The following is a 24,939-nucleotide window of genomic DNA, read 5'->3' on the forward strand; positions in this document are numbered from 1 at the left end:
ACATCTGCTCATAGCGCCTGTACTTATTCAAATAAAACCATACACATCCACTCATTTTTTGGATATTATGCATTTATGTAGTTATTATCAAAGCTGGACAACTCGTTGCAACTCTTCTCAAATCCCCCCGCCTACCTTAGGTACACTACATAGATACCTCACTGCCCTAGGTACTATGTAAGTATTATACCTAGCAGTAATTTTATATTATACTCGAAACCTCGAAACCTCGAAACCCCCGAAACACTCGAAACCGCCAAATTTATACTTTCTAAGGTATCATTATCTATCATAATCTGTACCCAACCCTGTTAACCAGCAGGATGCGCAATACGCATCATGTTGATTATTGACAAATAATTGGAATTAGGTTCTCAAGAAAGTCTTAAAAACGTCGCTCTGCGTACAATCTTCCCATGGATATCCGATCTCTTTGAACGACTTCTCTAGATCCACCACGTCTGCTTCGGGGCATTGTATGCCCGTTAATATCTTACCTACGTCGCTACCACCATTCCGATACTGGAATAGGCTGATGTTATACCTCAGCCGTAGCGTCTTCAAGAACTTCTCGAGTGCCCCGGGGCGTTCGGGGAATGTGAACATGTATAGCCTCTCATCTGCGACATCTGACCGACCACCCACCAAGTAGCGGATATGTGACTTGGCAAGTTCGTCGCCCGACAGGTCCGTAGCAGCCATACCCGCGTTGTTGGTCCGGTTCATCAGCGCCTGAAGCGCCTCGGTCCTTTCCGACGTCGCGCCAGTCAACGATATACCGATCAGGATGTGGGCAACTTCACTAGTAGCATACCGATAGGAGAACTCTGTTACGGCGTGAGGCATGACGTGGTTGATCAGCTCGGCAAAGGCTCCCGGCCGCTCTGGGATACTAATCCGGAGTAAAGCCTCCTTGCCTTCACCGAGAGTAGCACGCTCGGCTACGAAGCGCAACCTGTCAAAATTCATATTCGCACCGCTCGTGATGGCTATGACTGATCGATTTGGGTTGCTTGACGGATTGGCCACAACCCATTTCTTCAGCCCAGCAAGGGCCAAGGCACCCGCCGGCTCTACTATAGATCGGCTGTCCTCGAACACATCCTTGATAGCGGCGCAGGTCTCGTCCGTGTTTACTTCAATCACGTCGTCGATCACCTCTTGACATATTCTGAAGGTCTCTTCGCCAACTGTCTTGACTGCTGCGCCGTCGGCGAATAAGCCTACCTCCTTGAGCACCACACGCTTGCCTTGCCTCAAGGATTGGACCATAGCATTAGCATCCTCAGTTTCGACTCCGATGATCTTGACGTGTGGTGCAATGCGCTTAACGTAGACACCGATGCCCGCAATGAGGCCGCCTCCGCCTACACAACAGAATATGGCTTCGAGCTTCTGAATGTTAGTTTGTCGCAACAGCTCCATGCCTATGGTTCCCTGTCCAGCGATGACGTAAGGGTCATCGAATGGTGGTATGTTGATCAAGCCATGTTGTTGTTCCAACCTGGCGCACTCTTCCTTAGCGGCATCGAAATCTGCGCCATGAAGCACCACGCAGCCACCCAGTCTCGAGACGTTCTTATGCTTGATACTTGGCGTGCCCGAGGGCATGACAATGGTAGCGGGTATCTTGAGCAGCCTAGCCGAGTAGGCTACTCCCTGAGCATGGTTTCCAGCGCTGCACGCGACGACTCCCTTCCAGCTTTGGTTTCGATCAAGATGAGCCATCTTGTTGTAAGCGCCTCGTAGCTTGAAGCTGAAAACGGGTTGCTCATCTTCTCTTTTCAGCAAGACGTTGCATTCTAGCCGATTAGAAAGGTTTATAGCGGGCATAAGAGAGGTTTCTTTGCATGCTTCGTAGACTCTTGAAGTAAGAATTAGGCGAAGATACTAAGTAAATTAGAAGCAAATTGTCAGTCATCGACCTGTCCATGATAGCCGATTGGATGACGAACATCAGGGTGACCGTTAGGCAAGATGTATTCCTCTGGCACGATCTGTCTAATTTTGTCTTGTTTGCGCTCCGATGGCGGCGAAGGGTTGGCGCTGTACTCAGTAAGAGACAGGCCTGATAAGGAGGGAGTGCGAGGGACATGGCCATTCACGCCATTGTCGGTGCCATTGTCGGTGCCATTGTTAGACCCATTGACCATTGCAGTATCAAGTGGTACTGCAGTTGTCCCGGGCATGTTGAAAAACTAGGATGGAGGGACTTTTATTGTATTGAGTAAAGATTGGAAAGAGAAGAGTGTGTAAGGGATATTTTATAAGAGTTCAATGTTGGTTGTAGATACATGTATGTTAAAACTTCAATGTTAAAGCCAAAAATTATTTCAGACTTCGAGCTAGGATAGTACAATACATAGGTACCTAGGTTAGGAGGTTAGGTAGGTATGGTGGGGCAGTAGGTAGGTAGCTTCAGTGGGGTTCAAAAGCCCCGCCTACATCTTGAACCACTACTACTAACTAGTCTAGGTTACTACATGTACTATTGACGGATGTAACTTCTATCGTTAAGAGAGTCCCAAATTTTTAAGTTCAAAATCGCCTTCATGATAAGTATCATGTATCTTACGTACATGATGTTTCAATGTTAACTAGAACTGCTTAGTGCACAATTGACCTTTATTAAGTCATCATCGAATTGCCGCCAATCGAGTTCATGTATATGAATTTATATCAATTCCAGCAATTCCTCTTTATGGTTGATCTTAAAATACTTCAAATACTCCAGAGTTGAAAGTAGACTCTAGCTTCAACATGGCAGACAGATCTATGCCCTCGTCTTTTGACAATGACAAGTAATTCTTGCCCTCTCCCTCTCCATTTCCTTTCCCTTTAGTGCCAGACCTGAACATAGATGCATCCTAACTGGTGCATTGATGTGTATATGTATATGTATATGTATATGTATGGCTCACATATTTTTCTCACAGAGAATACAATGAACCCGCTCTCCAGAAAATCGGCCGCAAGTTGAAAGAGGAACCTCTCATTCCACTCGGTAAATCGTTCCCATTCATTCGGCGACCCTCTTCGATACCTATCAAGTCACGCCTTAGACTAACAAATGCGCCCGTATGTTTCCCCATTCGATAGGCACAGCACTCACCTGCATGGCTCTCTATAACGCCTGGCGCGCTATGCGTCGTGGTGACCATGCCCGTGTCCAGCGCATGTTCCGCGCTCGCATAGGCGCACAGGCCTTCACCGTCATGGCCATGGTTGCTGGTGGCGCCTACTACGGTGCCGACCGCGAGAAACGGAAGGAGCTCATCAAGCTCGAGGCCCAGCAGCGCGCCGAGGAGCGCAACCAAAAGTGGCTCAAGGAGCTCGAGGTCCGAGACCAAGAAGAAAAGCAGCTCAAGGCCGCCATAAAACGGAGGAAGGATCGTGTTGAGCAGAGGCGAGCAGGCGAAAAGGAGAGAAATGCCACAGGATCCAAAGAGCCGGTACAAGAAGGCCATGACCTCAAGGCCAAGACTGCTTCCGAGGCTGGTGGCCAAGTATCCGCTTCTCAAGAGAAGAAAGAGTCCTCCACTGTCTTAAGCGCTCTATCAGGTGCTGGAAGCTGGTTTAGCACTGGGAAGAACCAGGAACCAAGCGAGGGCGGGAAGTCAGAAGAGAAGAAGATTGAACAAGAACCTTCTAAAAAATAAGCTCATCTATACATTCGGAAGTGTTCAGAGTATGTTGATTTCGCCAAAAGTATTGCTATATGAAACGACTCGGTATTGGAAACAGTAATCTAGTAGAGCATATGGGGCACGACGGGTACAAAACGGATCCAAAACGTTGCTTGGTTGGCAGGTTGTAGGTAAAGAGCATCTTCCTCTAGTCTTTGTAGGTTCATATCATCATTAATGGTCACTATCTGTTAGTGCTCATGCGATAATGTTATACGATGCAAATCAAAATTTAGACATCGAGGTCACTCGTGTCTATACATCGGATTCTATTTCATGGCAGGCAAGCATCACTCAAACTATACTTGAGCGTATGCTGATTATTATGATTTAGTCTCAATATTTCCGCACATCAAGACATTGACCCTCCACTCCTATTTGTGCCGACCAACCCGGCCATCTCAAGTAACGCTCGATCCGCGGCAATATCACCTGTGCCCAAGTTGATGCGTCTTCTAGCTTCCGCCTCGCGAGCTTCCCATTCCCACCTCTCTCGTTGTACCCTCGCCTCTTCGTCGCCGCCACACCCCCAGACTTCCATCTCGTCGATCTGGAAGCGTTCTTGAAAGTTGTACTTTCGCGAAACACTAGTGGCGAATGCGCCCCCACGTGATTCATAGTCGTGGGTGAATACGCCAAACTCGAAGCTAGAGTCAATAACAAGCGATACTGGTCCTAGATTTCGCAGTGAATCGTGACGCGAAGATTTCCCAGCTCTCGGAAATGGGCAACCGAAGTTGATTCCCGGGTTAACTACCGGTGGTTTGGTAAAGGTTACATAATCGCTGTTTAATGTCGAGGCCGGAAAGACGTCATGTATCGGACCGAGTTGGAACAGTACCATGCCTTCTCCTCCAAAGCATTCCTTGTGCGTATGTCGCCACGGCTGTCTGACGAGTGCGCCGAAAGTTAGACGGTCATGATGTGTAGGACTCCCGTTAGGAAACCTCCTCGGCGGAAGCGAACGATTGAAGGCCCCCTCTGAACCACCACTATCTGGAGACTCGGAAAGCTTGGTCCCGGACACTAGGAGGATGGTGGGTGCATGCCAGTTGAAAACTTTAGTCTCGAAGCTTCCCATCGAAAAGCCTGCTTCCGAGCCCGAGTACAACAAGCGCAATCGCCGGAACAAGTCATTTCCGCTAATGAAAAAAGATAGCTGGGAAAGGACGCTCAGGTTTAGAATTTGAGCGTTGTCTTGCAGTAGAGGAGGCCGCACCAAAGTGGGATCTTTGGCTTTCGACTGGCCGTCATTGCGCTTAGAAAAGTCCAGGTTCTTGGAGAAAAGGAAGTGTTCGAATAGGGGATTGAATCCATTGAAAAGGAAAGGGAAGTTCAACGGAAGTACCTTGTGGAACTGCGCGTAGGTAATTCCAGGGGATTTCTCTACGTTAATGAAGGAGGATAGTATATTTTCGGCCGTGGTTCTGAGATCCTCAAGCTCTGATCCCTTGACGCGATCTGCATGGTTCGATAGGCTCTCCGAGGCATCCAGCGGTGAGACTAGTAGAAGAAGCATAATCAACTTCTTGAAGTTATCTGCGGGAATCATGGCCCCGTGGGTAGTTGCGGCGTGCAAGTCACCGGTTTTGAATACGTCATTGATATCTAGAGACTCCAGTGCAGCCAGGACTAGGTCATCATCGTCCATCGCATCATCGTCCATGTCTTTGCCGGCCTTGTCAACAGCAAAGCCGGGCACGTGCGTAACGGAAGTTGGCGCTTGTGTGTGTTCGTGGCGGCGTTGCTGTCTTTCAATCTCGGATAGCTTACGATCGTAGACAGCCAAGCTCTTGAATAATAGCTTCCTTCTACCACTGGTACCTCTGGCTAGGATCTTGGTGTACCGCTTGGTCATGATAGCTACTACCATGATCATCTGCTCGAAGCCGAGTATGACGGGGGCATTCTCGAAGAAGGGGAATGCGCCTATGTAGGCCAACATGTGAAATATGATGGGCGACACGGCGAGAATGTCCGGGAGCTCGAGAAAACGGGCGATAGTGTCCTCGCTAAGATATCGTATATTCTGTTCATGGTCGGCAAGTGATTTGAAGTTGTCCTTGAACGAGTATAACTCTAATGGCTCGAAACATCTGCGAGCAAACTTCTCGGCCTATTAAGCCCACAGCAATGTCAGCTTGAGGGAAGGTTGGGGAAAGGTAGTTTTGCATTGGTTACCAGATCTGCAGTTATTTCCTCTTTAGAAGGAGGCCTAGCCTCCTCTGACAGAGTCTGTCCCATATTTTCCCTTTTTGCAAAGTGAAGCCATTCTAGAGAAGAGCTGATTGCATTACATGAAGTGTATAAAAAGGCAGGACCTTTCTTTGTTGAGTGTATACCTAAGTTGGATTTCGTAAGTTCGAACACCTTATGGTAGCAGTGCTGCAGTGGTGCCGTAGTAATGGTAAGATATAAAGGTGAGTCTATTAAAAGACGGCGTTGAACATGCAACCAGACAGCATTCAATGTTGGCGAGTTGACGTACTACTACGTACTAGCGTAGATACCCACTATAATACCCCATGTATGGGGCCCCTAGTGGGAAGTTCCGATAGTTACTATGTATTGTATTGTACAATACGGCGGCATAGTACATATATGTAGTTACAATACAATACAATACAATACGTAGTACGTGTAGGTACTAACTAGAGTTACTAGGTTAGACCCTAATCCCGATTAACATCTGAAGATTCTGAACTGTTAGAGAGAAAGCTTATGCCCATGTGGTAGGTACCCTAGGTAGGTACCCTAGGTAGGTACCCTAGGTAGGTTTTGTAACACCGTACTAACACGGGCTTCGAGTTAAATGTCTTCAATGTTCTTCAACTTATGGCTGAGCATCTTCATGTACAATAAGACTCTGGAATAACCTATTACTATATAATAGACACTAAAGGAACAAAAACAAAAACAAGAACAAGAATAAGACTGTGAACCTTTAACTATATGTATTGCCCTTATTGCCCTTACATAGTATTAACTACCCTGAGCACGACACAGCCCACTCCTAGCCGACCGCACTACTGGATCAGGCCCTGCTCCGGGATCAACCTCGCCGACGGATCCATCGATTCCGATCAACATCTAGAAGAAGAAATACAAGGCATGTGTAGATTAATAGAAGGGATACTAATACATAAGTTACTAGGTACATGACGGAAATAAAATCAGGGGCGTCCCCCCAACTACGCCAACTCCGCTAGACTCCACCTTCACATGCCCAATATTAGTATATGAAGCAGACGACGTCTCATTGCTCCCTCCGTATCATATAACTACAGCCGAGTCAGTGCAAAACGCAAGGACCGGTGACGATATAGTTGAGAGTCCCAGTCCCCCAATTTATCAAACTGATCATATATTTCATCAAAATATCTTCAGACGTTCGGAATGAAGCTCAGAGTGTGATACCTACCTACCATTGTAACTATATAGAGTATCATAATACATACCTAACTAGTACAAGAAACTTGTTGAGAAATCCGAAATCGAAATGTCCTTACATCTCGCTCCTACCCAATGCGATGATAAGAAAGAAGACCAACAGCATAAGTCAGCATGGTTTCAATTTATCAAGGTATACTACCTCTAACTATCCTCCTTCCAAGTTGTCAAACCGCCCAGTTCCGCTCACTCGCTCTTCAAGTCTGTCGCAACCTTCAAAGGAGACCTTGCTTCGTTGACAGCTCCCCCCTTCTTACTTGCGCCACAATCTATTGTTGAATACAGCACATACTGGGCTGAGCATCCGAGTCTTTTTGTGTCGCCTGCGAATGAGGAGTGTGCCAAGAAGAGAGCTCTGAGAGTCCTCCAATGGTTTCTGAGCACCCTGAAGCATCAACATGCCGGCAAAGACGAAAACGGAAAGAGAAAGAAGATGAAGCCCCTAAACCCATTTTTAGGCGAAATCTTCTTGGGGCAATGGCAAGATGACGTTGGTACCACCCAATTAATTAGCGAGCAAGTCAGCCATCACCCACCAGCCACGGCATTTTGTATTAGGAACGAATCGCATGGTGTGAGAGTAAGAGCCCACTTCAGCCATTTTCAACGATATACAGAATATGTACAGCAAATGTACAGTTTATATATGTGTGTGTTGTGTTACCCACTGACCTTAGACTGACATCAACACAGCTCGAGGGCCACGTCGCTCCAAAGGCCTATTTTTCGTCGACAATAAACATAGAACGGAAAGGGTACAGCATTTTACACATAGACAAGTATGATGAAGATCACTGGATTACGATGCCAAAAGCCCATCTCGAAGGTATTGTGACTCTACAAATTGCTCCCGAGCTTAGTGGTGTCTCATACATCCGTAGCTCGTCAGGCTACACGTCGCGTATCAATTACTCAAGTAAGGGGTGGTTAAAAGGCAAAAGCAACACCTTCACCGCCAGTGTGTATCCGGATCACGACGAGAAGAAGCCTCTGTATGTCCTAGAAGGTCGATGGAGCGATAAGTACGCTGTCAAGGATGGCAACGGAAAGCTGCTCGATACAGTAGATCTGTCTACTTTGAAAAGAACACCTCTTCAAGTAGCACCAGTCGATTCGCAGCACCCCCTAGAGTCTAGACGGGCCTGGAAACACGTTGTGGATGCTATAAATAAAAATGATATCTTCGCCGTGGGTCACGAGAAAGGCAAGATCGAGAACGCGCAACGCGTCTTGAGGAGAAAAGAAAGTGAAGCAGGTGAAATATGGAAAAGAAGATACTTCACACATCCCCAAGAGGACCCGGTAGCAGAGAAGCTCTCAATCAAGGGCAAGGGCAAGTCCGATGTCACAGACTCTCAGGACAAGATGATGTGGAAGTTTGACCATGAGAAATACAGAATCATCATAGAGAACCAGCAGAATGGCGTTAAGAGCCCAACCCACTTCCGTTTCGACTCAGGGGTCGGGTTCTTAGAAACGGATATATAAATTCACGTCGCATCGATGAGGGTCCTAGGAGTTTAGAGTGTATATCGGTATGGTATTGGCTACAATGGTTACATTGTATGGAAGACAACGGAATACTGGAATCTTTGATACCAGACTCGGCAGCTACCTACCTAAGTACATATTGAATATTTACTCTGGTAGATAGATAGACGGGCAGTAAGGCAAATGACACACCTTTGTGAGGCACCTTGTGGTATTGATCCTTCGAAATACCCTTTCGTTCTATATCTTGTAAGGCTTTGAAGTTGCTGTTTCTATAGGAACCATCTAAACTCCCTAACTCGAGGACCGTCTCTCAGCTGCAGTGTCGGTACATCTTTTGCAGTAAGATTTACTCCCTGTTGACGGTTGCGGCGATTATTATCCCGCATCATGAAAAGCCCTAGGCATCCCGCGACAAGGCATCCTGTGGCACCGAAGCAAGCTGTCGTAATGAGTGCAGGGGCGTATTTTGGCGCATCCCGCTCCTGGAATACGTAACTGGGTATAAGTCCCATAAGATTTGCCAGAGGAACTCCAACTGCTGTGAGCGTCAACCTCTCCCCCTCGTGTGCTATATTGTTGTTGTACCACTGCCGGGGAAGTTAGTAGAGTGTACAGGACCCGGCCTCTTAGTGGTAGTCTACAAGGTTGAATCTGGGATTTAATTTATTAGGGGGGAGCCACTTACAGTGCTCAGCAAAACGGACGGTGCAGACGTCCCCCAGCACATCATAAACGTTGCAAAATAAGCGACCCGAATTTGCGCATTTACGTCTTGGATTGTGGCATAAACGATGAAGCCAACAAACGTAAATGCAAACCCGAGGCACACGAAGGGAAATCGGATCCGCCAATGGTCAGATGCGAACGCAAGAACTAGTAACATAATAGCACCCTACTAGCAAGTTAGGAAATACACATAACGTACGGCTCGATAGTCTGGCAATCCACTTACAGTAACATTAGGGGCAACAGTATAGAGGTTGATGGTGACTGTGCTATTGACTAGCCGTTGGACAATTTGAGGTAGAAACAGAGACACGGCTTGTAAAGGTACGCCTAGGCATATCTCAATGATAAGAAACCCGTATGTGGCTGGTCTCTTGAATATTTTCAGGGATTCTCTTAATACAAATTTCTCGTTCACGCCGGAAGAACTGTCGACCTGTATACGATGGTATGCTAGTACTTTCTCGTCTTCGTTCAGAAACCAGGCCTCGGCGGCGGATCGAGGTAGGTAGAAGAAGGCAAATATAGAAAAGCACACTGTGACGCAACCTTCGACAATGAAGAGCCAACGCCAAGAATGGTCTACTAGAGTCGATTTGATCTGAAACAAGCCGAACGCGAGGAGCCCACTGAAGGCGTTGGCTATGTTGGATGCGGCGTAGAAGATAGCAAGACGACGTGCAAGTTCGCCACGCCTATAAAATGTTGTCTGGTAATAGATGACAAGGGGGAAGAAGGCAGACTCGGCCATGCCAAGGAGCCATCGGAGAGCGAAGATGCCGCCAAAATTGGTCGTTGCAGCCATGAGCAGCGTGAGGGAGCCGAAACAAAACATCAAGATGGGCAGGACACGAGCTGGACCATACTTCTTGCCTAACATGGCAATAGGTGGCGCAAATAAGACGTAGGGGACGAAGAATATTCCGACAATCTGGTTATATTGTCCAGTCCTGAAGTGCAAGTCTGCGGTATGCACAAAATAAATATTGCGTTTCCCTAAGGTGCGTTAGAAAGGAGGAATATAACTGTTGGCATACCTTTAGACAGGCCCGCAGTCTGAGCATTCCCAAGATTTCCCTTGTCAAGAGCATTGAATAGGTACTTGAAAGAGATTTATTAGCATCCATGGATCCGAACAGAGAAACTCGTAGGACTAGGACTGGAACTTTAGGAGTATCGTGTCAGTCATTTCCAACGACTCACCATGACAGCCAAAACAGGGAGTAAACGGAGATCGAATTTGCGGCAGAGTGCCTTCTCAGCGGCAATGTTAGTGACGTTAGCTATCTCCTCCGAAAGCACCACATGACCGCTCTGGTCTTCATCATTTTCATAATTTGATATGACATCTTGTTTGATCTGAGTCGACTGAGAGTCCATGAGATCGGGATTCGATTTTACTGGCGCCATAGTAAACTGAAATATCAGGATAGAAATAAGGAGGCAAACAGTAGTATTATATTCTATATTTAGTAGTAAATGACGATATATGTAGCGAGAGAACCACAACAGCAGCAGCAGCAGCAGCAGCGGAGGCTTCAATGTTTCTTTCAAGTTCCTTCTCCCCCCCCTCCTTGTGTAATGTACACATAGTAATATATATACCTACCTATCTATACACCAATCCATCGTACTTGCTTCGCGCTTATGTACTTCATTCTTAGGTACCTAGGGTATGACGAATTTCTTTTCCGTATCCGGTTGCATGGGACGTTGTTATCTACAGATGTAAAAAGTAAAAGTAAGATGAAAAATGTCTATGTATTCTCCGGCAAAATTATGAGATAGAGATACAAAGATAGGAATTTAAATCTACATATATGTACACATGCATGTAGATGGTCTACTATGTAGATAGAGATAGGCGGGTCCCACATTTGTCGGGATTGGACAAAAAGAGCAAGGTTATACCTTGGAGCCTCGATAAGGCTGGGTTTGTACATAGTACGTAGTACTAGGTAGTATGTAAGATAATCATTGATGTTGATGATACGTACTTGCATACATTCAATCATTGGCGTTGTACTATCATACTACTGTGTTTATTGTACATTGCGGGTTGTGGGGGTCCCATACATTACATACATTACATACACCACATACCGGTAGTTACGTGGATATATATATATACGTACTTGATGAAACCATCTCAACTCAATGTTTCAATGTTCTTTTTCAACCCCTCTATCAAATGTCTCACTTTAAGTTGCTTCGCTCCCTGCGTCTGAAACACCGTCTCGTAGCAATAAAAGGATGCGGCTGGTCTTTTAAACATATGGAGGTTTGACGTTAACGTTTCGTATGATATGTATGAAATACGACGTATGTATGAAATAATATGTACCTAGGTAGCGATGAACTTGCCTCGGGACGCAACTAATATAGCAACTAATATGGCAACTAATATGGCTTCAATGTTGTTGAGTGTTACCTGATATGTGTAGGTGTTTATAACACGTTTTTCTGTAGTATTTATTAGTTAAGCATAAAACATAAAATACCGACATACATAAGACAGGGTAGGTTAGTAATTACAGAATATGCAATTGAAATTAGATGCTCCAAGTTACGTCATAACACTCATGCACTATGTACATAGCAGTAGCTTTAATGCAGGGCCTGTTGTTTCAACAGTTCAACTTGCTTGATGCTTTCGGCTGATTCCCACATAATTACCTGCTAGGTAGTAGGTATCTAGCCTCGTGACCTACGTATGATTAGAGAGGGGAAATACCACTAACTAACATTATTAGAGTATTTCCCCGCATAATTAAAAGTCCCTTGTTCCCTGCCTGACACTTACATAATACCGATAATTACTACCTAACCTAACCTTCTGTCCTTTGTCATACCATCCCCCCATACTCCACCCAACCGTCTAACCCATCTTTGGACTTTCTTCCTTTTCAAAGAGGAATATCGCCGACAGCCAAGAGAAGGAAAAAATAAACAAACACTTAGCCTTTACATACTTACATACCTACTTACCTACTTACCATACACGTATACAATTTATATACCAAGAAAAAGACGAAAGAGACACCATGGCCGATGAACACAAACCGAATCCTTCCGTCGACGAGACTCCTATCTCTCCCACTAACGAGAGGAGGAACTCACTCGAACAGCACCTTCAACACCGCCCTGACCGTTCCGAACTTGTTGAGAGTAATTAACCCAAGCTATCCCATGCCCATGTCTAACTAGGCAGTTGGTAGCTAAACTGATTTCTATTATCTTAGAGAACATCTTGCCTGCTTCAAACGCTGCTCCCGGCCTACAGGAGAAGCAGAGAGAGGTGCGTTTGCCCCCTATGCTCTCATAGTATACTTTCGAGGTTTGTTCACGAATCAAGCCGAATTAACTTACGTGGTCTCAATTTGTAGTTGGAGAGGCACATGCGTGCCGACTCGCTAAACGATAAGATCTCTCACCGACCCGCACCCGAGAAGCTGATTCAGAACGGTGTACTCCACGAAGACCCTCGATCGCCTGAACAGAAATATGAGGATGCAATTGAGGAAGAATATGCCAAGCGTGAGGGTGGTGCCTAAGTGAACTCTCCCAGCCCTAGGCAGTGCCATTGTCTTGCCTAGGTGGTCACGATGATTCCGCAGATATGATGGGATATACGAGATACCGCACAAGATATATATTGTTGTGTATTTACGTCGTCTCTTTTTGAGATATACCGAAAAGGTGGAGAGAGTAGAGGAAGGGGAGAGGGGAGAGAGGAGAGAGAGGGTGAATATAGAACTTCAAATTATCGCCTCGGCCAAATTCTCTAGTGGTAATATTAGTAGAATCAGCCAAATGCTCACCGAGTTGCCTAGGTGCAAGATTGTCGCTATGTAGTATGATTTATTTCCCTTGAAATGTTGCCTTTGTGGACCCTCCAAGAGCATCGCAGCTAGGATTTGTGCGGCGCTATGACGGCTTTGGGGATCAGTCAGATCAAGATTCGAATGCTTCTCCACTACCCCGACTTCCAAGGCGGCGCCAGTCCACCACTGAGAGAGAAAGTCCCGGCCCGGGGTTGATGGCTCATCGTTGCACTCGGCCATGAAACAGCCGAAATATAGTGTTGGAGTAGATCTCCACGTTGCAGCCCATGCTCTATCTCATTACTATCCCGTCAACTACTCCGTTACTATCCCATTACGAGCCAGTGCCCGGATTTTGGTAAATAGCTACCAGATTGCTATTGGTTCGCATATCGACCTGGGTAGCTACGTATTTAGCTTCCTAGTAGTAATGAGGTACGAGCTTGATGCTCTCGTCTCCATTCGCTCTTACTCCTTACCTACGTACACCGCATACTACCCCGATCTCGATTCGGCAATGTCGTCTCATGTCTATAAAAGGCCTGGCTGTCCTCGTCAGCTTCCGGTCGGCATTGTACCGGTCGTCAACTTGTCTTGATTTTCCACGTCGCCATGGTATTCCTAGGGCTGGCTGTGCTGACTGGCGTCTTCGCCTATGTAGCTTCTGCGACTGGGACTGGGATTGATGCGGTTGATATTACCGTAAGCTCGACTGGCGGTAATGCTACGAATGGTCACCAGTACGGCTTCTTGCACGAGGTATGTTTCCTGGTGCACATAATATCACTTTGTACCCTGACCTTCTGGACATGTTCAAGGCTAACTTGTTTATGTAGGACATCAACAACTCAGGAGATGGCGGTCTCTATGCCGAACTCATCCGTAACAGGGCTTTTCAGTCCAATGAAGGCTTTCCTTCCACACTGGATGCATGGTACCCCATTAATGATGCTAAGCTGTCACTCAAGAACCTCAGCACGCCTCTATCCAATGCTCTAACTGCCTCAATGAATGTCGCAGCTGGTGAGAAGGACGGCGAGATTGGCTTCTACAACGACGGGTACTGGGGCATGGATGTCAAAGCCAGCAACAAATACACCGGTTCGTTTTGGGTCAGGGGGGCTTACTCCGGTCAATTTACTGCATCGCTACGGTCGAACATCACTGGCGAGGCCTTTGGAACAGCCAAGATCCAATCTCAATCTTGTTCGGATGATTGGATTGAGCACGAGTTTGAATTGACACCTTCCAAAGATGCGCCCAACTCCAACAACACGTTTGCACTCACTTTCGATGTGGCTGTAAGTTTAAACTAAGCTCTGTTGGTGTATATTCATCTAACACTATCATTCTCAGGGCACAGACGACGGTGCGCTCGACTTCAATCTGATCAGCCTATTTCCTCCTACATACAAAGGCCGAAAGAACGGTATGCGGATCGATATCGCCGAGGCATTGGAGCAGATACATCCTGTGAGCAGTTCTCATACCTGGATATGATTTTTTGTTGTTATGATAGGCACTAACCTCAACAATTAAGACGCTCTTTCGTATTCCGGGAGGTAACAGTAAGTTTCATCTCAAATCCTCGCATGTAAAACCGCTCATTGTTGGTTACTTACGCGTGTGTTGCAGTGCTTGAAGGGTGGACCAATACGTCGTGGTGGGATTGGAAAAACACACTTGGCCCCCTGAAGGATCGACCTGGCTTTTATGGAGTTTGGGAATATCCGCAAACTAATGGCCTGGGTTTGGTGGAATACCTGGAGTTCGCAGAGGATCTTGGCATGGAAATTGGTAGGTTTCAGCCTTTCTCACGCGATTAGAAAGGTATCATGACCTAACTTCGTGGCAGTCCTCGGCGTATACTCTGGCCTTGCTCTCAACGGAGATATAACACCGGAAGACCAACTACAATACTTTATTGACGACGCCCTTGATCAAATTGAGTTTGTCCGCGGACCCAGCGACTCGAAATGGGGTTCAGTCCGTGCCCAGCTTGGTCACCCAGAGCCTTGGAAGCTTGAGTACGTCGAAGTCGGCAACGAAGACTGGCTTGCTGGAGCGCCAGAGGGTTGGGATACCTATAAGCAATATAGGTTCCCCATGTTTCTTGATGCTATCAACAAAGCATACCCAGACATCCAAGTCATTTCATCGGGATCCACCTACAACGGCTACGATATTCCCTCACCCGGAGCCGGCGACTATCATCTTTATGCTGTGCCAGACACCCTCGTCGAGGAATTCAACAGGTTTGATAACATAACAACACCGCACATTATTGGTGAGATGGCAGCGATACAACCTAATGGTGGTGGTGGTTGGGACTTGCCACAGATGCCGTTCCCTTGGTAAGTTGACCCCTTACAATTTTGGGGACGATGCGCACCTCAGAAGTCGAGTGTCTGCTAATTTGTATGGTTATGCAGGTGGGGAGGTGCCGTTGCCGAATCTGTATCGCTCATCGGTTACGAGCGCAACCAGGATAGGATCATTGGGGCAGCATTTGTAAGTTCTCTGAACCTCATATACCAGTTACTTTCTCATCTGCAGCAGGAGTCAGCATAAGGCTAACATTCTCAAGGCCCCTATCATTCGTAACAGTATGTATAACGTTCTGCTTCCCTCTTCCTTAGAGGTCACACCGATAGAGCTGGGCTCACTGCTCGAATCGGCAATGGCAACTCGCTTATCAGGACCGTTACTAACTCTAGGCTTTACAGTGAACCGTTGGCAATGGGAAATAACTATGATTCAGTTTACTGCCGATTCAGTTACCCGGTCCACGTCTTGGTACGTCTGGGAGGTATGTATATCGCTATTAAGACCACATTTAGGAATGTATGAGCGTAGGCTAATTTGGCTTTCTCCATGTGATTAGCTCATGGCAGCGCATATAATGACAGAAACCTTACCAGCCACCTCACAGTTCAATCCGCTGTACTACGTGGCTGGTAGGAATGAGAATACGGATGGATATATCTTCAAGGCGGCAGTTTACAACTCGACGGAAGGGGCTGATGTCCCTGTTCGACTTACTTTTGAAGGCATCAAGCCAGGAACAACTGGCGAACTGACTATTCTTGTGGGGCCTGAGGATCCGTATGGCTTTAATGACCCCTTCACAGGAGTGAATGTGGTCAAGACTATAAAGAAGACGATCGAAGCTGACGAAGAGGGTGGCTTTCAATTTGCCTTGCCTAACTTGAGCGTTGCGGTCCTAGATACAGGACTTTCAGCTCCCCTTCAGCGCAACAGAGCGGTAGAGTGGAGGGGTTGATGTATGGACACAAATCCAGTCCCTAGGTAAATTTATCTAGGTTAAGAGGGTTAATACACATAAGTTGTCAGTAATACATATATAATACATATATAATCTAATTATGTTGATTCAAGTTATACAAGTTATATTAATGGTACTGTGTAAAAGCACATATGTACGCTACATATGTAAGGTAAGAAGGTAAAAGCATTGAACTGCCACGTGAGAGTTTATGAGATTAGGTAGTTACATAAGATTACATAACTACATACATGTAACCTAGGTATATATGAAGGTGGGACCGGACACGTATCACGTGATGACGCGACTCGAGTTGAGGAGGTAACTTGGTATTAACTAGTTTATGTACTAACTAACTAATTACATATATTCGTACTTCCAAAAGTTACAACGCGGTCGCACATCTGGTATGTACTATGTAGATACTAGAGCCCCGCGACGTCACCGACAGAATGTATCCAAGACAATGCCAACTTCTATGTCAACTTCTCATAATTAAGAGAAAGTAATAAGATATAACATAGGTCTACCCTTATCTAGATCTGCACACTTTACTTTGTAGTAAATGGAACCTCGGCCAAATCCGGATGAGCCGGATGGGATTCCCCCCAATTTGGAGGACCATCATCAACATGACAGTCTCAAATACCATCTTCTAGGCCCCTCTCTCACCAAAGCCGGTCAAGACTCTGTAGACCAGTCCAAGGTATTTGTTATCTACTCTAGTCCGCTCTCAATCCTGACAAGTCCCCTGGTTTAGGTTTCCGAGGTCATATATAACGCCTCCAAGGGGTCTAAATTCTTCAACCGTGAAGAAGTCAAAGACAAGATCTTGACTCAAAAGATTGAACAGATCTTGGAAAAGAAGCGGCGTCTTGAAAAGCTCGATTTGACTCGCGAACTTCGTGCCGCCGACCAGTTCATAGCCCAGCTTGATGCATCCCGCGACTTAACTCAGTATATAGTCCACGTCGATTGTGATGCCTTTTACGCAGCTGTCGAATTACTAGACCGCCCAGAGCTCAAGGACGTCCCCTTCGCTGTTGGTGGCGGCGTGCTGACTACATGCAACTACCTTGCACGCAAATATGGCTGCCGAAGTGGCATGGCCGGCTTTGTCGCAAAGAAACTTTGCCCCCAGCTACTTCTCCTTCCTCTTAATTCTGACAAGTATACCTCAAAAGCCCAAGAGGTACGCCAGGTCTTGGCCCAATATGATCCCAGGTTCCAAAGCGCTAGCATCGATGAGGCATATCTCAACATCACCGAATACTGCTGCGAGAATCGTATGGAGCCCCAAGACGTTGTCCAACAGATGCGAGATGAAATCCATGAGCGCACTAGAATCACCGTATCCGCCGGCATTGCCGCGAACGCGAAGCTTGCTAAAATATGTTCAAATATGAACAAGCCCAACGGCCAATATGTCCTCCTTAATGATCGCAACGTCATCATGTCATTCATGCGATCATTACCAACTAGGAAAGTTAATGGGATTGGCCGAGTGCTGGAGCGCGAGCTACAGGAGATAGGCGTCAAAACCTGCGGTGATATCTTCCCTCATCGCCAACTCTTGGTATGTGCACAATCTACCTTTCATTTATTCATCCCGTCTTGCTCAGACTCATGACCTTACGCAAATGAATACTGATACGTGCCTAGTATGTTTACATGTCTTTTCATTCCCCTTGCCGGAACCCTCTCCTCTCCCTTCTATGCTGAAATTCGGCCTTAACTTTTTACGAGATGTTAACTTGCAACAGACGTCAACTTTTTGGTGAAAAGACATACGAATTTCTCATTATGTGCTACCTAGGCCTTGGTAGAACAGAAGTACAGCCTGCTGAGGAGTACGAACGGAAAAGTGTCGGTACCGAAAGCACATTTCGTGAAATGTCAGACTCAAAAGAGCTAAGGGCAAAGTTGCGATGGACTGCTGAAGAGCTGGAGAAGGACATGCGAAAAGCTGAATGCAAAGGCCGAACCCTGGTTCTCAAGGTGAAGCTGCATACGTACGAAGTCTTGACAAGGCAGACTGTGACACCAAGGGCTGTGTCTGCCGCAGATGATTTATACAATTTCTCCTTGCCTATCTTGACAAAGTTGGAACTGGAGATACCGGGCATGAAACTGCGCCTGATGGGTCTTCGATGCACCAATCTAATCAGCACCAAGAAGCCTAATGCTCGTGCTTTTTTTAGGCTAAGACCTCTAAGGGTAGAGACTGGTAGCAATGCGTCGGAAAGATCGAGTAGTCGAGAGACAGTGGAGGCCGTTCGGGAAGGGAGTATTTCACCGAGAGAGTTAGAGTATTCGACTTACGACAATAATAGCCATTCTGACCTTGATGACGCCAATATAGATGGTCATCAAGCCTTGGACAGAGATAGTAACTATCATCATCACGGCAAGGACGTTGCCCCTAACCCCAAGAGAGCATTAACTGAGGAGACGGAGGAATGGTGGGATTGTCCAATATGTAGTCGACCCCAGCAACCAGACGAGCGCTCATTCAACGAGCACATTGATTTGTGCCTTTCGAGACAGACTATCCGCGACACAGTCCAACAAAATTCCATGGATAAGCCAACCCCCACAACCCATAGGCCGCCTGCTAAGAGGTTGAAGCACATGGGTGAGACGAAACGAGGCAAGACTACCGCCTCTGCCGATCCGAGACAGAAGAAGCTCTTCTTCGGCTAACATTAGAGGTTGGGTCACCCAGATCGCACTCGTGTTTGAGCAATTGGCCAGGCTACGTGAGATTATTGATATAAGAATATAGAAACTTTGTATCATTGCGTCGTGAGTATATGCATGCTGTGATGCTGATTCTAACCTAGAACCCTAAGCAATTTCCCCCCTTTTATCATTTCTCTTTTATCCAGTAAACTATAGCCGAGTAATCACATGAATCGTGTATCGTCTAAACTTGGTCGCCTTGCAGATATTGATCTACGAAGGTGGTCCTCCTCCACCATGTGCATGTCATCGCTAGGAAGCCTAATGGCGCGGTCAAGGGCAACTGGCAAGCCACGATGTCGTCCTCTTATCATGACAGCACACAGAACCAACTTGCTCCCTGGGTAAAGTCCGCCGCTGAAACTATAAGCCGCAGCCGGCAATCCGATGCTGATGCCAACGCAACCATAAGCGGAGACAACCTCAAATACGACGTTGAAGACTGAAAATGTGACCGGATCTTCGATAAAATGGGTCGTCTCGATGATGACAATGAGCAAGACAGCCAAGACAAGCCACCATAAGTCGTGAGAGAGTTGTCCGCGAATTTGGTGGCTGATGAAGCTGATTCGACTCTCCTCCCGCTGGTTGGGCGCTGTGCCGACTCCATACCATTCGGTAAATGCGATACGAATCATTCGGCTGAGAGACCGGGATTTGCTGCTTTGGTTGCCATGCGATACATTGCGGGTCAGCTCTTCTTTATAGCTAGGATCTTCTTCATATATACCCAACGACATTTCCTCGTACACGTTTGAATGCCGCATAGTTATCACGACCGGATACACTGAGATATACCTGTAAGGATCGTTAGAGTCAAGTACAACGTGATGCCCTCTTTGAGAGTGATGTATTGCGTCGCAGAAGTAAGAGGCTAGGTACAGATATAGCTTAAGGGAAAGTCAAGCTAGGACATGGGTTATGTCCATGGAATAGGAGGCTGAATGAGATGGGGGCCTAGGGAAGGATACAGACGAACATCATAATAACATAAAGCACCTGGAGACCGATGTATAGTGTCGGGATAGATACCACATAAAATCCTCCCGAACGAACAGCTAGAAATACTATCAGCGCAAGTAAGCTTCATATGGGTCACGCGTCGGCCTACCGAGAGCTTGAAATAATCCATCGATGATGCGAGAACCAAGAGGGATGTGCTCGAGGGCGGGATTTCCGAGGTTCAATATTTCAAAGGCTGCCCAATCAGTGCCGTTAAGTACAAAAAGCATGAAAAGAAGCCAATAGGTTTGTCGCGATGGGAATAAGTTGGTGTAGACACGTCGGGGATACTTGAGGATATATTCCAACGTCTCCTTCCACTCGACATGCTCCTGCGGGTAAGTCACTAGCTGCAAAGCCTTCACTAAAACATGCTAAGTCAGTCATAGTATATGCGAAAGAGGGGAACTGTCGCTTCTGCACTGGCGTGTATTGGCATCGATACCCTCCACGACACAAATTTGGGGGAGGTACTTACAACTGCACCAGAAGCACAACCTTAAAAATACGGGATATGCGGTATTCCCGGCAAGAATCATGGCTCCCATAACGATGAGTACGAAATAGGAACTTCCGTAGGGTATCATGTTCATATCCAAGACGCTCATACCACTGTTGTTGAAAGCCGATACACCATTGAAGATCCCATTCCACCAGGGCGAGATGGCGTTATCCACGGCGGGTTGGGGTTGTTTGTTAGCTAACCAGGCACCAAGTGAGATGCATCCGAGAAATTGCCAAGAAAAGGAGTACAGAGGAACAACGATGGAAAGGAGTTTGAGGGCTCGGTATTCGGTGCCACCAAGCTCTTCGCGCTCCTCGCTGGTCAACCCATGAAATTGGCCATTACGTCCAGCTTTATGCCCCCCCGAGTAACCGGGATGATTTGTAGCCGTGTCGGTACTCGATACGTGTCTTCGCGCAGTCAGACCACTGGGAGCAAGAGATGTCGACCTAGCATGAGGGTTATCAACGAATGCAACATGGTCGCCATTTCCGGGATGCAGTCGGCTGTCTCTTGCATCATCCAAACCTGTGGGCTCTGACGCGGTATCGTTAAGTGGGGGTAAGCTACGCGGATGGGAAAGGGAATCGGCGGTGTGTGTATGTGGTAGGCGCTGGGTTTGGGACACCACATCATCACGTGAGTTATAATCCTGATGGGACGGAATAATAGCGGAAAGAAGCCTTCCGTCGCTCGGGTGAGATATGGCGGGTTTATTAGCACCATCCAGAACTGGACCTGGGGTCGAACCCGATGGCGAGCTATGGTCCAAATGAGGAGGGTTATCATCGTGGTCTCGTTGCACTGTCTTACTCCTGCCGAGACTTCTAAGCCTACGGGTGATAGGAAGGAGAGTTAAGCTTGTATTTCGTCTATCAAGACTACGCTTTCGCTCCTTGCGTACTATCTCCTGGAAGCGTACTTCGAAGGCATGTTTCCGTACCAGAACAGTCCAAATAGACACCCAGGTAGAGCTACCGATGATAATCAAGAGCCAGAGGAGGACCTGCTGCCAGGTGGTCATCTGACTTAGGTTCACAGTGTTCAAGCCAGCCTCTGTCATGGCAGAGGTAACTAGAAATAAGCTGTCGACATATGATATACTGAGCTTGGGGTTTGAAGACCCCCAAAACACGAGCGAGGCAACCAGAGGGACCAATATGAAGTAGGCATAGTGTATTGTGATGAAATTCACGGGGGGTAAAAATGACCGCAAATGGTGCATTGCTGAGGCCCCGTTATGTTTTTTAATACAAATAACAGCTCAGCAAGAAAATAAAAAATAAAAAATAAAAATAAAAATAAAAGAAGAAGAAGAAGAAGTGAAGGGGGATAAAGAAAGGAGAAGCTGTAGCGTAATAATATTTGTATCTCGAAAGTTTCAGTTGAACAACATGATGAAGGCTTTAACTGTAGATTTACAATTACTTCGTACTTCTTCAACTAACAATCTTACTTCGAAGAAACAAAATATTGGAGAGATTGCTGTTTTTGAGTTTTCGCTTCCACCGCCAAAATAATTCAAGAATTGGAAACAAACAATTAATATACTACATATTATTTAGATCATTGCCAGGTACATACATACAGCAATTACTAGTTACGAAAATTGGGTTACATGTGATAGGCTAGTACCTCTTACGTGCATATGCAACGAGAATAAAACGAATATGCGTGGCTGGCTGGCCGGTAAAATGTCTAAGCATGTAACTAAGCGAATCTCTAGGACCCATACTTTCTTCCTACACTATTTAAATACATACATATGTAGTATGGACCATACTATGTACTACTAGGAGTATGGTATAGATTACATAAGTAGTTCATAAATACAATCAAGTATACCTAGGTCCTAGGCAGGTCTGCAAGTATATATATTAACAACCTAGGTAAGTATAGAATGATAACATTATAAGCTATAAATATTATATTAGTAAGAACTCAAAGTAAGCCATACAAGTATGTATATTTATACGTGTCTATGGAAGCGAAATCCTATGAATCAATGACTTCACAGCTCATTGTGGTCCTGAGAATCATCGGTATCGGCAAGCATAGTCCCTACGACTTCGACGGCTTCTTCGACTTTTCTCGCAATCTTTTCCGATGCCTTCTCGGAAGCCTCGCTAGCGGCTGAACTCGTGCTGCTACTGGCCTTGGTTACGATGGACTCGGGCTTAGGGACGCCTTTGATGCCCATGAGCTCCGTTTCGAAGACTAATGGCAATATATGTTAGGCACTGATCGTTTGATCTCAAAGTTCTGCGTTTTTTTTATTTCCTTTTCTTTTTCTTCTTCTTTTAGATGAGTAACATACTTAGAGTAGATCCTGGTGGGATGGATCCCACGTTTCGATTTCCGTAAGCGAACTCGGGAGGTACAGTTAGGGTCCTAATCTACAGTCAGCTTTCCATATTTTGTTGTTTTCCGGCAACCAGCACCACCGAGATAATTCTCACCTTTTCTCCCCAATGCACATGTCCAAGAGCCCTTGATCCCATCTATTATCAAATGTTAGGACAAGACAGAAGCGACGTAACGGGTGACATGAGGGCAGACGGACCCCTTAATGACTTGACCACCGCCTAGGGTGAAGCTAAAGGGAGTGCCTCGATCGTAACTGGCATCGAACTTGTTCCCATTGGCTGCAAGCGTTCCCCTGTAGTGTACTTGAATGGTATCGCTCTTTTGCGTTTTTCGATCGCATTCGACGGGGAGGGTCACGTCGATCTTTAGCTCCGAAGGGGTCGAGGCTAAAGCACCTATGGTGATAGATGCCACTAGGGACAATGAGAGGAGGAAGCCTTGCATGTTGTCGAGTTAGTGTTAAGTTCAATTGGAATTGAGTTTCTTTTTCTTTTTTTTTTCTTTTCTTTTTCTTTTGGAAGAAGTAATGGATATGTAAGTGGAAGGTATGTAGGTATGTAGGTACAGAACGAAAGAGAAGGTTGACTTAATTTCGGCCAACAGTGTGGCGGTCAGTCCTGGCTAGTCCTGGTCAAGTCAAAAAGTCCTTATCGATTTTTAGGTTCAGTTTTCGGAGGGACGTTTTGGGTACAACATTGCAATGATTGAATACATCCATGGATTAGATAAGACCTAGTATGCTAGGGTGCTAGGTACCTAGTAGGCTAGGGCACATCAAATTAAATCATTGATACATCAATCATAGGTATCCATGGATATGACTATTTACATAATTGTGCAACTACATAGTTACATATTGGCATATGTGCATGTACTATGTAGGACTGTGGACATAGTACATACATGTAGGTTAGTAGGAGGTAACTATGGCCTACATAGGCACTTCAACGTTGGTAAGGCGCAGAACCTAGTCCTACATCAATGATAGAGCTCACCGAAATGTTAGCCATCCCAAAATGGAAAAACTAGGTGCGTCAGCACACCTTAAAGCTTAAAGCTACCAATATACTCAGTGTCGAAGTTCTTCACTGCCCCCGCTAAACAGGCAGACAGACAAAAAAAAACATTGAACGCCAGCTGAACAAACATATCAATTGATACAATTAATGACTTCCAAGCTGCTGAATCTACAATATGACTAATACTACTGCTAGGTAATTTTCCATTTTCTATTTCCTACATAGTATAATGCCTAATAATAATAATAAGCACAGCCTCTTCAATAGTTTGAAAGCGCAAGTATCTAATAGACATACTCCCAATCCAACTTTTCATCCTCATCTTCTTCTTCTCTCCGTCAATTCTAGACGCTGACCTAGGTCTAGTTTTAGATCGAGGTATACTATCTCCGTATGTAAAGTACATAAGTGTCCCAGGCAAACAAACACGACAGCCCCCCCCCCCCCCCCCCCCCCCCTTCTTCCCCTTTTCTTCATATTCTCCACTCCGGAGTCTCATGGCAACCAAATCAACCAACTGCTGCCTCATCATCTTCATTATCACCCTTCTCTTCCCTCCTTTCTGCCTTAAAGTTCAGGCAAGTGACTCACCATTTCGGTGTCTCTTTAAGCAATCTCTTGACTCTCCTCCTCCCATTATCCCCCCCAACTCCTTTGTTTCTCTTAAACATTCATTGCTACCTGTGACGGCCCCGGCCCCCATCCAGTCAGCCTAGGGCACTGCTATTGCCACTCATTGCTGCTGCTGTGCTATGTATAACTGCCTTATGTCTGTTTGTCTGTAACTCTCACTCTTGCACAGGCTCTTGCACAGGCTGCCACTGCAACAGCTGAAAAG

At 46.1% G+C, this 24,939-nt stretch overlaps 10 protein-coding genes across 10 annotated transcripts; 5 read left to right on the forward strand and 5 right to left on the reverse strand.

Annotated features, from left to right (window-relative positions):
- Positions 1-46: 46 nt before the first annotated feature.
- GGS25DRAFT_507716 (threonine dehydratase I) lies at positions 47-2,323 on the reverse strand. The gene is made up of 2 exons (XM_049262414.1): positions 1,956-2,323; positions 47-1,890 (listed from the first exon to the last, which is right to left on the reverse strand). The coding sequence occupies exons 1-2, from the start codon at positions 2,187-2,189 to the stop codon at positions 367-369; spliced, it is 1,758 nt and encodes a 585-aa protein (XP_049113217.1). The 5' UTR covers positions 2,190-2,323; the 3' UTR covers positions 47-366.
- Positions 2,324-2,530: 207 nt separating this feature from the next.
- Positions 2,531-3,849, forward strand: GGS25DRAFT_455555 (hypoxia induced protein conserved region-domain-containing protein). The gene is made up of 4 exons (XM_049258891.1): positions 2,531-2,555; positions 2,617-2,801; positions 2,937-3,004; positions 3,100-3,849. The coding sequence occupies exons 2-4, from the start codon at positions 2,761-2,763 to the stop codon at positions 3,657-3,659; spliced, it is 669 nt and encodes a 222-aa protein (XP_049113218.1). The 5' UTR covers positions 2,531-2,555; positions 2,617-2,760; the 3' UTR covers positions 3,660-3,849.
- Positions 3,849-6,032, reverse strand: GGS25DRAFT_455578 (TLD-domain-containing protein). The gene is made up of 2 exons (XM_049258892.1): positions 5,868-6,032; positions 3,849-5,802 (listed from the first exon to the last, which is right to left on the reverse strand). The coding sequence occupies exons 1-2, from the start codon at positions 5,928-5,930 to the stop codon at positions 4,039-4,041; spliced, it is 1,827 nt and encodes a 608-aa protein (XP_049113219.1). The 5' UTR covers positions 5,931-6,032; the 3' UTR covers positions 3,849-4,038.
- Positions 6,033-7,185: 1,153 nt separating this feature from the next.
- On the forward strand, positions 7,186-8,624 carry GGS25DRAFT_525598 (Oxysterol-binding protein; the record flags this gene model as incomplete). Its single annotated transcript, XM_049264823.1, has 3 exons — positions 7,186-7,269; positions 7,339-7,716; positions 7,830-8,624. The coding sequence occupies 3 exons, from the start codon at positions 7,186-7,188 to the stop codon at positions 8,622-8,624; spliced, it is 1,257 nt and encodes a 418-aa protein (XP_049113220.1).
- Positions 8,625-8,899: 275 nt separating this feature from the next.
- On the reverse strand, positions 8,900-10,766 carry GGS25DRAFT_525599 (putative MFS transporter; the record flags this gene model as incomplete). The annotated part of the gene is made up of 5 exons (XM_049264824.1): positions 8,900-9,217; positions 9,316-9,522; positions 9,583-10,352; positions 10,394-10,457; positions 10,560-10,766. 5 exons carry the CDS (start codon positions 10,764-10,766, stop codon positions 8,900-8,902), a joined length of 1,566 nt encoding a protein of 521 aa, XP_049113221.1.
- Positions 10,767-12,146: 1,380 nt separating this feature from the next.
- Positions 12,147-13,305, forward strand: GGS25DRAFT_507736 (uncharacterized protein). The gene is made up of 3 exons (XM_049262415.1): positions 12,147-12,524; positions 12,599-12,654; positions 12,743-13,305. The coding sequence occupies exons 1-3, from the start codon at positions 12,401-12,403 to the stop codon at positions 12,908-12,910; spliced, it is 348 nt and encodes a 115-aa protein (XP_049113222.1). The 5' UTR covers positions 12,147-12,400; the 3' UTR covers positions 12,911-13,305.
- GGS25DRAFT_507740 (glycoside hydrolase family 51 protein) lies at positions 13,305-16,643 on the forward strand. Its single transcript, XM_049262416.1, has 10 exons — positions 13,305-13,939; positions 14,017-14,481; positions 14,537-14,653; positions 14,721-14,748; positions 14,816-14,977; positions 15,036-15,534; positions 15,613-15,691; positions 15,768-15,786; positions 15,907-15,989; positions 16,065-16,643. The coding sequence occupies exons 1-10, from the start codon at positions 13,793-13,795 to the stop codon at positions 16,461-16,463; spliced, it is 1,998 nt and encodes a 665-aa protein (XP_049113223.1). The 5' UTR covers positions 13,305-13,792; the 3' UTR covers positions 16,464-16,643.
- Positions 16,644-16,831: 188 nt separating this feature from the next.
- Positions 16,832-19,252, forward strand: GGS25DRAFT_507743 (IMS-domain-containing protein). Its single transcript, XM_049262417.1, has 3 exons — positions 16,832-17,172; positions 17,227-18,041; positions 18,230-19,252. Exons 1-3 carry the CDS (start codon positions 17,032-17,034, stop codon positions 19,167-19,169), a joined length of 1,896 nt encoding a protein of 631 aa, XP_049113224.1. The 5' UTR covers positions 16,832-17,031; the 3' UTR covers positions 19,170-19,252.
- GGS25DRAFT_507749 (TrkH-domain-containing protein) lies at positions 19,253-21,984 on the reverse strand. Its single transcript, XM_049262418.1, has 4 exons — positions 20,689-21,984; positions 20,320-20,574; positions 20,188-20,266; positions 19,253-20,006 (listed from the first exon to the last, which is right to left on the reverse strand). Exons 1-4 carry the CDS (start codon positions 21,938-21,940, stop codon positions 19,373-19,375), a joined length of 2,220 nt encoding a protein of 739 aa, XP_049113225.1. The 5' UTR covers positions 21,941-21,984; the 3' UTR covers positions 19,253-19,372.
- Positions 21,985-22,618: 634 nt separating this feature from the next.
- Positions 22,619-23,958, reverse strand: GGS25DRAFT_456013 (uncharacterized protein). The gene is made up of 4 exons (XM_049258893.1): positions 23,279-23,958; positions 23,175-23,216; positions 23,033-23,106; positions 22,619-22,932 (listed from the first exon to the last, which is right to left on the reverse strand). The coding sequence occupies exons 1-4, from the start codon at positions 23,524-23,526 to the stop codon at positions 22,727-22,729; spliced, it is 570 nt and encodes a 189-aa protein (XP_049113226.1). The 5' UTR covers positions 23,527-23,958; the 3' UTR covers positions 22,619-22,726.
- Positions 23,959-24,939: the final 981 nt, after the last annotated feature.

This window comes from Hypoxylon fragiforme (genome assembly GCF_022984875.1).
Source record: "Hypoxylon fragiforme strain CBS 206.31 chromosome Unknown GGS25scaffold_9, whole genome shotgun sequence".
Classification (NCBI taxonomy): domain Eukaryota; kingdom Fungi; phylum Ascomycota; class Sordariomycetes; order Xylariales; family Hypoxylaceae; genus Hypoxylon; species Hypoxylon fragiforme.

Coding starts and splice junctions, on each gene's coding strand:
- GGS25DRAFT_455555 (XM_049258891.1), top strand. CDS start 2,761: ATGGCAGACAGATCTATGCCCTCGTCTTTTGACAATGACAA. Junction 2,802..2,936: donor TCGTCTTTTGACAATGACAA/GTAATTCTTGCC, acceptor TTTTTCTCACAG/AGAATACAATGAACCCGCTC. Junction 3,005..3,099: donor GGAACCTCTCATTCCACTCG/GTAAATCGTTCC, acceptor CCCATTCGATAG/GCACAGCACTCACCTGCATG.
- GGS25DRAFT_507716 (XM_049262414.1), bottom strand. CDS start 2,189: ATGCCCGGGACAACTGCAGTACCACTTGATACTGCAATGGTCAATGGG. Junction 1,891..1,955: donor TGCCTAACGGTCACCCTGAT/GTTCGTCATCCA, acceptor TAATTTACTTAG/TATCTTCGCCTAATTCTTAC.
- GGS25DRAFT_456013 (XM_049258893.1), bottom strand. CDS start 23,526: ATGCAAGGCTTCCTCCTCTCATTGTCCCTAGTGGCATCTATCACCATA. Junction 23,217..23,278: donor GGTGGTCAAGTCATTAAGGG/GTCCGTCTGCCC, acceptor ATTTGATAATAG/ATGGGATCAAGGGCTCTTGG. Junction 22,933..23,032: donor CCCACCAGGATCTACTCTAA/GTATGTTACTCA, acceptor TATTGCCATTAG/TCTTCGAAACGGAGCTCATG.
- GGS25DRAFT_507749 (XM_049262418.1), bottom strand. CDS start 21,940: ATGCACCATTTGCGGTCATTTTTACCCCCCGTGAATTTCATCACAATA. Junction 20,575..20,688: donor GTTGTGCTTCTGGTGCAGTT/GTAAGTACCTCC, acceptor AGCATGTTTTAG/TGAAGGCTTTGCAGCTAGTG. Junction 20,007..20,187: donor GTGCTTTATGTTATTATGAT/GTTCGTCTGTAT, acceptor CGATCCTTACAG/GTATATCTCAGTGTATCCGG.
- GGS25DRAFT_507743 (XM_049262417.1), top strand. CDS start 17,032: ATGGAACCTCGGCCAAATCCGGATGAGCCGGATGGGATTCCCCCCAAT. Junction 17,173..17,226: donor ACTCTGTAGACCAGTCCAAG/GTATTTGTTATC, acceptor CCCCTGGTTTAG/GTTTCCGAGGTCATATATAA. Junction 18,042..18,229: donor TTCCCTCATCGCCAACTCTT/GGTATGTGCACA, acceptor AACTTGCAACAG/ACGTCAACTTTTTGGTGAAA.
- GGS25DRAFT_507736 (XM_049262415.1), top strand. CDS start 12,401: ATGGCCGATGAACACAAACCGAATCCTTCCGTCGACGAGACTCCTATC. Junction 12,525..12,598: donor CCGTTCCGAACTTGTTGAGA/GTAATTAACCCA, acceptor CTATTATCTTAG/AGAACATCTTGCCTGCTTCA. Junction 12,655..12,742: donor TACAGGAGAAGCAGAGAGAG/GTGCGTTTGCCC, acceptor CTCAATTTGTAG/TTGGAGAGGCACATGCGTGC.
- GGS25DRAFT_455578 (XM_049258892.1), bottom strand. CDS start 5,930: ATGGGACAGACTCTGTCAGAGGAGGCTAGGCCTCCTTCTAAAGAGGAA. Junction 5,803..5,867: donor AGGAAATAACTGCAGATCTG/GTAACCAATGCA, acceptor TGGGCTTAATAG/GCCGAGAAGTTTGCTCGCAG.
- GGS25DRAFT_507740 (XM_049262416.1), top strand. CDS start 13,793: ATGGTATTCCTAGGGCTGGCTGTGCTGACTGGCGTCTTCGCCTATGTA. Junction 14,482..14,536: donor CACTCACTTTCGATGTGGCT/GTAAGTTTAAAC, acceptor TATCATTCTCAG/GGCACAGACGACGGTGCGCT. Junction 14,978..15,035: donor GGATCTTGGCATGGAAATTG/GTAGGTTTCAGC, acceptor ACTTCGTGGCAG/TCCTCGGCGTATACTCTGGC.